Source organism: Microcaecilia unicolor, chromosome 2 (genome assembly GCF_901765095.1).
Source record: "Microcaecilia unicolor chromosome 2, aMicUni1.1, whole genome shotgun sequence".
Lineage (NCBI taxonomy): Eukaryota > Metazoa > Chordata > Amphibia > Gymnophiona > Siphonopidae > Microcaecilia > Microcaecilia unicolor.
In genome coordinates, this window is record NC_044032.1 from 654,067,842 (window position 1) to 654,080,905 (window position 13,064).

The 13,064-nt window shown below is 44.8% G+C and overlaps 1 protein-coding gene across 1 annotated transcript in view; it reads left to right on the forward strand.

The window, feature by feature from the left end:
- KIAA1109 (KIAA1109 ortholog) overlaps positions 1-13,064 on the forward strand; it is a 452,391-nt gene that overhangs the window by 220,913 nt on the left and 218,414 nt on the right. Inside the window, 1 exon segment of the mRNA XM_030191772.1 lies at positions 6,091-6,331. Within this exon segment, the coding sequence (XP_030047632.1) occupies positions 6,091-6,331 (241 nt within the window).

The window sequence follows — 13,064 nt, forward strand, 5'->3', positions numbered from 1 at the left end:
TCCGCCGGGAGCTCAGTCTTACAGCTTCCAGCACAAGCAGGTACTTGCAGAGGAACTCTCCGCCCTTCTCAGCGCCAATGCGGTCGAGCCCGTGCCATCCGGGCAAGAAGGGCTGGGATTCTATTCCAGGTACTTCCTTGTGGAAAGAAAACAGGGGGGATGCGTCCCATCCTAGACCTAAGGGCCCTGAACAAATATCTCGTAAAAGAAAAGTTCAGGATGCTTTCCCTGGGCACCCTTCTCCCATGATTCAGCAAAACGATTGGCTATGCTCTCTGGACTTGAAGGATGCCTACACACACATCCCGATACTGCCAGCTCACAGACAGTATCTGCGAATTTCAGTTGGGCACACGCCACTTCCAGTACTGTGTGCTACCCTTTGGGCTCGCCTCTGCGCCAGGGTGTTCACAAGTGCCTAGCTGTGGTAGCAGCGGCACTTCGCAGGCTGGGGGTGCACGTGTTCCCCATATCTCGACGATTGGCTGGTGAAGAACACATCCGAGGCAGGAGCCCTGCAGTCCATGCAGATGACTATTCGCCTCCTGGAGCTACTGGGGTTTGTGATAAATTACCCAAAGTCCCATCTTCTCCCAGTGCAGAAACTCGAATTCATAGGAGCCCTGCTGGATTCTCGGACGGCTCGCGCCTATCTCCCAGAGGCGAGGGCCAACAACTTGTTGTCCCTCGTCTCGCGGGTGCGAGCGTCCCAGCAGATCACAGCTCGGCAGATGTTGAGATTGCTAGGCCACATGGCCTCCACAGTTCATGTGACTCCCATGGCCCGTCTTCACATGAGATCTGCTCAGTGGACCCTAGCCTCCCAGTGGTATCAGGCTGCTGGGGGTCTAGAAGACGTGATCCACCTGTCCACGAGTTTTCTCGAATCCCTCTATTGGTGGACAATCTGGTCCAATTTGACTCTGGGACGTCCTTTCCAAATTCCTCAGCCACAAAAAGTGCTGACAACGGATGCGTCTCTCCTGGGATGGGGAGCTCATGTCGATGGGCTTCACACCCAAGGAAGCTGGTCCCTCCAGGAACGCGGTCTACAGATCAATCTCCTGGAGTTGCGAGCGATCTGGAACGCTCTGAAGGCTTTCATAGATCGGCTGTCCCATCAAATTATCCAAATTCAGACAGACAACCAGGTTGCCATGTATTACGTCAACAAGCAGGGGGGCACCGGATCCCGCCCCCTGTGTCAGGAAGCCGTCAGCATGTGGCTGTGGGTTCGCCGTCTCGGCATGGTACTCCAAGCCACATATCTGGCAGGCGTAAACAACAGTCTGGCCGACAGACTGAGCAGGATTATGCAACCTCACGAGTGGTCGCTCAACTCCAGAGTGGTGCGCCAGATCTTCCAAGCGTGGGGCACCCCCTTGGTGGATCTCTTCGCATCTCGAGTGAACCACAAAGTCCCTCAGTTCTGTTCCAGGCTTCAGGCCCACGGCAGACTGGCATCGGATGCCTTCCTCCTGGATTGGGGGGTGGGCCTGCTGTATGCTTATCCTCCCATTCCTCTGGTGGGGAAGACTTTGTTGAAACTCAAGCAAGACCGAGGCACCATGATTCTGATTGCTCCTTTTTGGCCGCGTCAAATCTGGTTCCCTCTTCTTCTGGAGTTATCCTCCGAAGAACCATGGAGATTGGAGTGTTTTCCCGACCCTCATCACGCAGGACGAAGGGGCTCTTCTGCATCCCAGCCTCCGGTCCCTGGCTCTCACGGCCTGGATGTTGAGAGAGTAGACTTTGCCTCTTTGGGTCTGTCAGAGGGTGTCTCCCGCGTCTTGCTTGCTTCCAGGAAAGATTCCACTAAGAGGAGTTACTTCTTTCTGTGGAGGAGGTTTGCCGTCTGGTGTGACAGCAAGGCCCTAGCTCCTCGCTCTTGTCCTACACAGACCCTGCTTGAATACCTTCTGCACTTGTCTGAGTCTGGTCTCAAGACCAACTCTGTAAGGGTTCACCTTAGCGCAATCAGTGCATACCATTACCATGTGGAAGGTAAGCCGATCTCAGGACAGCCTTTAGTTGTTCGATTCATGAGAGGTTTGCTTTTGTCAAAGCCCCCCGTCAAGCCTCCTACAGTGTCATGGGATCTCAATGTCGTTCTCAACCAGCTGATGAAACCTCCTTTTGAGCCACTGAATTCATGCCATCTGAGGTACTTGACCTGGAAGGTCATTTTCTTGGTGGCAGTTACTTCAGCTCGTAGAGTCAGTGAGCTTCAGGCCCTGGTAGCCCAGGCCCCTTACACCAAATTTCATCATAACAGAGTAGTCCTCCGCACTCACCCTAAGTTCTTGCCAAAGGTCGTGTCAGAGTTCCATCTGAACCAGTCAATTGTCTTGCCAACATTCTTTCCCCGTCCTCATTCCTGCCCTGCTGACGTCAGCTGCACACATTGGACTGCAAGAGAGCATTGGCCTTCTACCTGGAGCGGACACAGCCCCACAGACAGTCCGCCCAATTGTTTGTTTCTTTTGACCCCAATAGGAGGGGAGTGGCTGTAGGGAAACGCACCATTTCCAATTGGCTAGCAGATTGCATTTCCTTCACTTACGCCCAGGCGGGGCTGGCTCTTGAGGGTCATGTCACGGCTCATAATGTCAGAGCCATTGGCTGCGTCGGTAGCCCACTTGAAGTCAGCCTCCATTGAAGAAATTTGCAAAGCTGCGACGTGGTCATCTGTCCACACATTCACATCTCATTACTGCCTGCAGCAGGATACCCGACGCGACAGTCGGTTCGGGCAGTCAGTTCTTCAGAACCTGTTTGGGCTTTAGGATCCAACTCCACCCCCCGAGGGCCCTGTTTGTTCTGTTCCAGGCTGCACTCTCAGTTAGTTGGTAAATTTTTTAGGTCAATCTCAGTTATGTCCTCGCCGTTGCGAGGCCCAATTGACCATGGTTGTTGTTTTGAGTGAGCCTGGGGACTAGGGATACCCCATCAGTGAGAACAAGCAGCCTGCTTGTCCTCGGAGAAAGCGAATGCTACATACCTTTAGAAGGTATTCTCCGAGGACAGCAGGCTGATTGTTCTCACAAACCCGCCCGCCTCCCCTTTGGAGTTGTGTCTTCCCTTGAAGTGTATTGTCTTGCTACATACTGGACTGGCCGGCTCGAGCCGGTTTCGGGCGGGAAGACGGCCGCGCATGCGCGGTGCGCGCGGGCGCGCGAGAGCTAGCAAAGGACTTTGCTAGGAAGATTCCGATTGGAGGGGCTGCCGAGGACGTCACCCATCAGTGAGAACAATCAGCCTGCTGTCCTCAGAGAATACCTTCTACAGGTATGTAGCATTCGCTTTCACACTGTATGGTGATACTGTGCTAACAGTTTCTGGGTGCAGATGCTCTCCAAAAGTTCTGGAAAGCCTTTGACAGGCTTCCTGAGTATGAACTGGTATTCCCACATGTAGCAGTGTGAGCAATGGTTGGGTTCGGAGCCTTAACAGACATAGACCCAACTACTCAAAGGGTTGAAGGTAAAACAAAAGCACTTAACTAATATTCAGAAGATGGTTACAGCCTGTTCTTTTCACAGGCATGATAAAATGAGAATAAAATCAGCAGCCCCTTAGAGTACTGATGACCTTCAAATCTATCAGTGTAATCAGTGATATTTGGTGTTAGTAGATAAAGGATTTTCACTCCTTTCCTTCAGTAAAAATGCTACTTTTGGGACCAGGTTCATCCCTGCCTTTTTTTTTCTCCACTTCCTTCTCTCCCTATCATCTCTCCCTTTTCTTTCCTCATCTACTTCCATGTTCTTTTCTTCACCACTTTCCCTGTGCAGTAGTTGTATTATTATTCTCCTTAGCATTTTCCATGTTAATATCTTCCCACATTCTTCTCAATTCCATTTCCTCCCATTTTCCTTCTTTCATTTCTTCCATAGTCCAGCTCTCTTCCATCAGTCCAATTAAGAAAGAATTTGTCTATCAGCTGCATGGTATCAGAATGAGATCTGTGCTACTGATTCCACTTGTATGCATGATGCTTTTCTAAACAGCCAGTAAGCATGGGAAGGCACCGCCAACTATAAACTGTGGTCCTTTCCTGATTCATCTTGGGATGGAAGTTGCATATTGGCCCTGGTGCCTCTCTTCAGTGGCCAGGTGGCCATAGATGCTGCTCCTCTGACCAGGTTGAAGTGGAGTAGAAAAGAATATGGGAGGTGTGGTGCTGTACTTTAAGCTTTGATTGTACTAATCAAGACCCTTGCACATTCTGTAGTCACAGCTGCTGTATTTATTTTTATTTGACAAAATTTGATATACCGCCTGAAATACACATGGTGCCACAGGTGGTTTTCAATAAAAATTTAAGTCAAAAGTGAGGAAATAAAATGCATAAATTGAAGGAAAGTAGGCAGTCTAGGTAGTGGGAGAGATATAAAGGGAAGATAGAGGGCAAGGAGAGACCAAAGAGAGGATACAGAGGGCTAGAACAATTAGCAGGAGGGAGGAGGAATGGGAATGAAGTGCTACCATACATCAAGTGCAGAGAAGTTAATCAAAGGCTGTCTGATATCTCCAGGTTTTAAAGAGAGTCTTGAACCGTTTGAAAATTGGCTCTGTAGGGATGTTATCTGGAAGAAAATTCCACAGATGACATCTTCAGCAACTGAAGGAAGTGAAATGTATAGTGTCTAGCCATATTTGAGATGGCATTGGGAGTACATGCAAAGAAGCGTGAGAGGGGCATAGTGAATGTGACAGAGTATATGGAATAAGAAGAGAAAATAGATAAGTAGAGGCGGATGTCAAGAATTTACATTTCAGCCTCACAAAAACAGGTATTCAGTGTTTGGAAGAAAGGAGGGATGTGGCATGGTAAAACCAGCAGACATCGTGAAGAAGTTTGACCGTTGATAACTGCCTTAGTTGGATTTTCTTGATGAATTTGAAAGGGAGGCCATTAAAGAGAGAATTACAGTAGTCAATAATGTTTTTTATCGAGCAAGAATTAGTGTGAATTAAACTGGGGGAAAAAAAGGTTTAACAGCATTAAAAAAGTGCCAATTGAAGAAAGAAGCATGAATAAAACAGCTAATTTGAGGGATGAAAGTAAGGTGTGAGTGAAATTGCATCCCTAGTATGTGCACAGAATCATGATATGATACAAGGGAGTTATCGAGGATCAATGACACAGGGCAAGCAGCATGACGTTTAGTGAAGTGTATGGATTTGAAGTAAAGATGGTTGAAATATAGGTGGAGATAGCAATGAGTCATTTGGTTGAATGGAGAAGTATCCACTGATGAAGAGGAAACATGAAATAAAATGTATATGTGGCCAGCATAGTAGTGAGGACTTCTCCTATGAACTGATGAATAATCAACAGAAGGGGGTGAGAGGAAGATGTTGACGAGAATGGCTGCCAGGATAGTTCCTTGATCACCTAAGGGAGATATGATGAGGAAAATGTGAAGGGGGTCACTGATCACACTTGAAAGGTTCTACCAGACAAGTATGAATGAAACCATGAGAGGGTAGTTCCCTTGATACCCAGGGAGTATAACAATGCAAAAAGATGATTATGGTCAACTAGGTTAAAAGCAGATGAGAGATCAAAGGAAGCCAAGCTAATGGAGTGCACCAATCTCATTGTAGAGCACCACAAGAAGAGTGGAAACCAGCTTGGCACAGGTGCAGGACCAAGGTTTTATCAAGAAATTTGGGGAATTCGGACAGCACAATGCATTCTAAAATCTTGGACATAAGTGTATAATTTCCAGAGTTGGAGAGCTTCCAGAGGGAAAGTAATGCTCCATTCAGTAGGCTATTGTGAAGATGTGGAAAATATAATAAAAGGAACAGGAGGACAAATTTGTGGAGAAAGTTGGGCGGTGGGTACTGAACTATTTTTCCAAAGCTATGAGGGTGAGAGAATGGAAGGAAGAACATTTTGATTCCTTGCATCTTTTTTTGCTATTGCATCATTAATAGTACTTCTATGGCTGCAAAATTTTATAGGAATATTTTTGAATATTGGATGCTATAGAAAAATATTGCATTTTATTGTGTCATAACAGGACCTGCTGTGTGAATTACTTGCAGTTTATTTAAAGTGTGCCTCTTCTCTTCTAGAGTGATGGACTTCCTGCATTAGTAACTTTGAAGAAAGGCCTAGTTGCGTTAGCTAGGCAGTGGATGAAGTTCATCGTGGTAACACCAACCTTTAAAGGTGTTAGTTTACTCAGGCCAGCTCAGCAATTGAAATCCAACATCGTTTTGAAGCCAGAAGATGAAGAAGGACGTGGATTAGACAATGGAGGTGCCTTGCAGAGTGATACCAGTGCTGATGGAGCAGAATTTGAGTTTGACGCAGGTATTTAACATTTAGTTGTCTTCACTATTTAATGAACAGTTAAAAGGCAGTCCTAACCTGTTTTCTGTTTGCTTTGGTGTCATATGAGGAGAGGCTTACCGCATTGTACTGATGCATTGGTGTTTGTCCCATCCTTACTACTTGTGAATGGTGGACCTTGCCAAGCTAGGTTGCTAGAGAGACATTAGACCACTTTACTTTTCAATGGCAAATTTTTATTACCAGAAACAAATCAGAGATTTAAAATAGCGTAACAAACAATTCAATCCAAACAAGAAAATGAAAACCATTAATGATGTTTGCTTAGAAGTCCACCAAGTGAGGGAAGGATTGGTCATATAAGGAAACATTTTCAAAGGAAATAACCACTAAAGGTGCATTGGACTCGTATGGTTATCAACACCTAACGTTCCATAAGGCAAGGTTGCAGTCTTTCTCGTCTTCTCATTTTGGGAGTGCTCTTGCTGTCTATAAACTCCTTCAACCGAGATACACAGTAACATAGTTAAAAAAAAACCCAGCCGTTAAAGACCAGCATGGTATTCCAGTCTGCCTAGAAAGGTAGGCAGGGTTGAACCTGCCGCTCCATGCAGGTTGCCCTCCTTCCTTGTTGGTTTTTTTGTTTCTGAGTCAGTTATGTTTAATTTTGAGCAGAAATGCTCTATATTTTTATTTCAACCTCTTCCCTTGTAGGGCTTCTCTGTGTATTTCCTGTGCCTTTTTAAAATCCGCCACCATTTTCATCCCTACCCCCTCCCATTAATGCCGTATCGTATCTATGTGATGCCATATCTTTATATTCTGCTGCTAGACCATTACACTCTTTACAGGAGACAAGGCAAGCTATACTTTCAAATTCTATGTGCTGTAAATCTTACACTAGGAAGAGATCTATTGTAGACAGTGATCCTGATCCTTGGAATCAACCTACCCTGCAGTTTAAGGGAGATTAATATAGATGGAAGAGCATTCCAGGTGTTCACTGCACTTTCTGTAAAAAAAAAAAAAGAAAGTATTTACTGCTATTATTTTTCAGTTATCCCTTCCTCAGAGCTTCATTTTATGTTATCTAGTTCTCTAGTCTCTCTGTTTTCAGAAAAGGTTTATTTATTCAAGAATTTCCTTCAGATATTTTTAAATGTCTATATCATATCTCCCCTGTCTTTTCTCTCTTCCAGGGTATTCATATTCAAGCCTTCAAGTCTCTTCTCATACATTTGCCAGCAGAAACCCATACCATTTTGTTCTCTTTCCTCTGAGTCACTTTTTATGACCTTGGCAAGATAATCTAAAACGGAACATAATACTTCAAATTACATCTCACCAATGACTTGTACGGAGGCATTATAACCTCCTCGTTTCTGCTGGTAATGTCCTTTTCTGTGGAGCAAAGCATCCTTCTTGCCTTGGCCACCAACTTATCACATTGTTTTACCACCTTGAGTTCCTCAGACACTGTGGCCCTTGAGGCCCCTTTCGTGGTCCATTCACATCAGCCACTCATCTCCTATTGCATACAGCCCCTCTGGGTTTTTGCACCCCAAATTCATCATTCATCTCATTAAAATTTAAGTGCTAAGCATTCCCCCATGTAGATCACTTCTAATGCTTTCCACTCTGTTGCCAATCTTTGCGTCATCTGTAAAAGGCATTCTTTTTCTTCTAACTCTTTGGCAATAATGCTCACAAAAATATTGAAGACGTACAGGAGGCACTCCAGCATTAACCTTTCTTTTTTCCAAGTGAATTCCATTTACCACCAACCCCTGTCATCGATCAGTCAACCACTTTATGATATAGTCCACTATTATGGATCTCATTCTCATTCTGTTACAGTTGAGGAGATAGAACCTTTGCTTCATAAATTGTCAAAATTATATTGTTAGTTGGATACTTGCATAATTTTTGTTTCATTCCGCACTTTGAGATATCCTTTTCTTGGTTGTTGGGGGTGTTTTTTTCCATTAATAACATTTTAAAGTTCAGGTTATTTTCTATGGGAGAAATTATTTTAACACCACTTCCTAAGGGTTCACATTTAGAGCTATCATTGACAAGCAACTTCAGACCAATAGCAAGCATTCCTGTATTGACTAAATTAATTGAAGCTATTGTATTTCAGCTGTCTAAATTTGTGAAAGATCATGACATTTTACATCATTCCCAATTTGGATTTTGAAGCCTTGACGGCACAGAAACTTTGCTGCTTTCCTTAATCTCAATTTGATATATCAGCACATATCTGTGGCTCATACCTTGTTGCTAAAATTAAATGAATTTGGACTCACGGGTGTGGTTTTAGATTGGTTTCAAAATTTTTGATTAACAGAAGCTATAGGGTTACAAAAAATGGAGAACTCTCTCATTAATTGGTGTCTTCTTGCAGAGTTCCCCAGGGCTCACCAATTTCACCCATTTTGTTTAACATCTTCATGAGCTCCTTAAGTTCACTAAATTTAAATTCAGACAAGATCTTATATATATATATTATTTTTTTTTAATTTTATTACATTTGTATCCCACATTATCCCACCTCTTTGCAGGCTCAATGTGGCTTACAATTCATCGTGGATACTGGAAATAGAAAAGAATATACATTTGGTTTTACAGAAAGTTTTGGGTACATGATGGTGAAATACATGATAGTGTTAAAGCAAAAGACATTAAAGAACATTTCTGGATATCTTAAAGAATGTACAGTTACACGTGTTGATCTTTGTGATATATTTTGTCGAAGAGATAAGTTTTCAGTAGTTTGCAGAAATTGGTCATTTCATAGACCGTTTTCAGGTTGCGTGGCAGCGCGTTCCAGAGCTGTGTGCTTGTATAGGAAAAGGTTGATGCATGCATTAATTTGTATTTCAAGCCTTTACACTTGGGAGGATGAAGGTTGAGGAATGTGCAAGAGGATTTTTTTGCATTTCTGGGTGGTAGTTCTATTAGGTCTGACATGTAGGCTGGGGCGTCACCATGGATGATTTTATGGACCAAGGTACAGAGTTTGAACGTGATACGTTCTTTAAGTGGGAGCCAGTGTAGTTTTTCGCGTAGGGGTTTTGCGCTTTCGTATTTTGGTTTGCCGAATATAAGTCTGGCTGCCGTGTTCTGGGCTGTCTGGAGTTTTTTGAGTGTTTGCTCTTTGCAGCCAGCATAGAGTGAATTACAATAGTCCAGATGACTAAGTACCAATGATTGTACCAGGTTGCGGAAGACATTCCTTGGGAAAAATGGTCTAACTCTTTTTAGTTTCCACATTGAATGAAACATCTTTCTAGTTATATTTTTCGCATGATTCTCAAGTGTTAGGTGTCGGTCAATGGTGACTTCAAGAATTTTTAGGGTGTCCGAAACTGGTAGACTTAGTTTAGGTGTGTTGATGGTGGTAAATTCCTTCTTGTTGTATTGCGAGGTGAGTACTAGGCATTGGGTTTTTTCTGCATTTAGTTTCAGTTGAAATGCATCTGCCCAGGAATTCATAATATGTAGGCTTTGGTTGATTTCATAGGAGATTTCTCTTAGATCATGTTTGAATGGGATAAAGATTGTTACATCATCAGCGTATATATATGGGTTTAGATTATATATATATAGTAGTTTAGCCAAGGGTGTCATCATTAGGTTGAATATGGTCGGTGAGAGGGGGGATCCCTGTGGAACTCCGCATTCAGGTGTCCATGTAGCTGATGTAGTCGAATTTGATGACACTTGATATGAGCGGGTGGTTAGGAACCCCTTAAACCATTTGAGAACGTTACCTCCGATTCCGAAGTATTCGAGGATGTGTAGTAAAATTCCATGGTCAACCATGTCAAATGCGCTTGACATGTCGAATTGTAATAGTAGTATGTTGTGAGTTTGGTCATAAGCGTGACTAGTACAGTTTCCGTACTGTGATTAGAGCGAAATCCTGACTGGGAATCGTGTAGTACTGAGAACTTGTTTAGATACTCTGTAAGTTGTTTGGCCACCATTCCTTCTGTTATTTTGGTAATTAAGGGAATGGATGCTACTGGTCTATAGTTCGCTAGTTCATTAGCATTTTTCTTTGCATCCTTGGGTATGGGGGTGAGTAAAATGTTACCTTTCTCCCTTGGGAAGAGTCCATTTTGTAGCATAAAGTTCACATGGTTAGTTAGGTCCATTATAAATTGAGGTTGTTTGGGCATATATCTAATTTGCAGTGAGATTTGGCGAATCTTTTAAGTGTTTGTGAGATAAGATCTTCTGGCAGTATAGTGAATTCAGTCCAGATCCTGTCTTCTGGGTAGACTCCGGGGTCTGGGTCTAGGCACTCTAGGAGTGTAGTGTATTCGATTGGGCTGGCTGGTATTTTGAGTCGCAGTTGTATGATTTTCTCCTTGAAGTATTTCGCCAAGTTGTCGGCTCCTGGAGTGTCTTTGTTGTTGTTGGTGACTGGGGTAGTGTCTAATAATTTATTCACGAGTTGGAAGAGTTTGTGTGTGTCTTTGTAATTTGGCCCAACTTCAGTTTTGTAGTATTGTCTTTTGGTTTGTCTTATGGTATATTTGTATTTCCTTCGGAGTTGTTTCCAAGCGTTAAGAGTGGGATCGTCTTTTTTTTAATTCCACGCACGTTCTATTTTTTTTTGTTGTTGTTACATTTGTACGCCGCGCTTTCCCACTCATGGCAGGCTCAATGCGGCTTACATACGGCTGAGAGGAGGTTTGGCCAAATTCCTGGAGGATAGGTCCATAGTCTGCTATTGAGACAGACATGGGAAGTAACTGGTTGCCCTGGGATTTGTAGTATGGAGTGTTGTCACGATTGGGGTTTCTGCCAGGTACTTGTGACCTGGCTTGGCCAGTGTTTGGAAAACAGAATACTAGGCTAGATGGACCATTGGTCTAACCCAGTATGGCTACTCTTATGTTCTAAGAGACCTGAATAGTGGAGTAATGTTCTCAAATCTTGATGTTCCATGAATCATTCTGGCTGCTGTGTTCTGAAGAAGTTGCATCTTCCTTTGCAGTTTGTCTGAAACCTCAACATAAATAGAATTACAGTAATCTAATTGGGTTACCCATCAGGCTCTGGACCAATATAGAGTAGTGTTATCCCATAAAGAGTGATTGAATAGATCTAAATTAAGACAGCTAAGAAAGTGTTTTTTATACAGGTCACTCATCTGAGCTTCCAGTGTAAGTGAGGAATCTAGAATGACACCTAAAACCTTAAAAGTTCTATCTACATTAAAAAAAAAACCATCCACTTCCACTGGAATCTTATCTGGCAATAATTCGGAAAGCATACCAAACCACAGTACTTTAGTCTTATTGGTATTTAAGTCTATCAAACATGAACTTGTCCAGCTTTGCACTTTATGCAATTAACAAAAGTAGAATCTAAATCATGAAGCACAGGAATAAAAATAAAAATACTGTCGGCATATGAGGGGAGGAGTGGCCTAGTGGTTAAGGTGGTGGACTCTGGTCCTGGAGAAATGCGTTCGATTCCAACTTCAGGCACAGGCAGCTCCTTGTGACTCTTCATACACGCGGCCGACGTTTCTGCTAATTCAAACTTCACGTGCTGTTCCAGGGCACAGCCGTCAGCTGTGTGTATGGAGAGTTTGGTGCCTGATGGTTGCAGGTTGTTTTGCTGCTGCTGCTGCTCATCTAGAAAAGCGGCAGCAGTAGAGATGGGTGTGTGGGAGGAACGGGAACAGAGGCGAGGCAGATGCTGGGGATGGGTGTGTGGGGGGAGTGGGAACAGAGACGAGGCAGATGCTGGGGATGGGTGTGTGGGAGGAACGGGAACAGAGACGAGGCAGATGCTGGGGATGGGTGTGTGGGGGGAGTGGGAACAGAGACGAGGCAGATGCTGGGGATGGGTGTGTGGGGGGAGTGGGAACAGAGACGAGGCAGATGCTGGGGATGGGTGTGTGGGAGGAACGGGAACAGAGACGAGGCAGATGCTGGGGATGGGTGTGTGGGGGGAGTGGGAACAGAGGCGAGGCAGATGCTGGGGATGGGTGTGTGGGAGGAACGGGAACAGAGACGAGGCAGATGCTGGGGATGGGTGTGTGGGGGGAGTGGGAACAGAGACGAGGCAGATGCTGGATTGGGCAGAAAAGCAAAGAGGGTGGCTTAGGCTGGATGGAAAGGGGAGTGCAAGGGAGGGAGGCTGGATAAAAGTGGGGAAGAGGGAGGGCAGAGGCTGGATAAAAGTGGGGGAAGAGGGAGGGCAGAGGCTGGATAAAAGTGGGGGAGAGGGAGGGCAGAGGCTGGATGGAAGGAGGAGAAGAGAGGGCAGAGGCTGTATGAAAGTGGGGGAAAGAGGGAGGGCAGAGGCTGGATGGAAGGGGGAGAGAAGGAGAGCAGAAGCTGGATGGAAGGGGGAGAGAAGGAAGGCATAAGCTGGATTAAAGGGGAGAGAGAGAGAGAGGGTAGATGGTGGAAAGGGGGAGAGAAGGAGGGCAGACACTGGATGGAAGGGGAACATGAAGGAGGGCAGATGCTGGATGGAAAGAGGGGAGAGGAGGGCAGATGCTGAATGGAAGGGGGGAGAGAAGGAGGGCAGACAGATGGAAGGAGGGAGAGAAGGAGGACAGACACTGGATGGAATGGGTGAGAGAAGGAGGGTAGACGCTAGATGGAAAGGGAAAGAGAAGGAGGACAGATGTTGGATGAGAAGGGGCAGACGCTGGATGGGAGAGTGAAGGAGGGCATGCATGGGAATGCAGGTGTTGGTAGCTGAAGCACGCTACTGATTT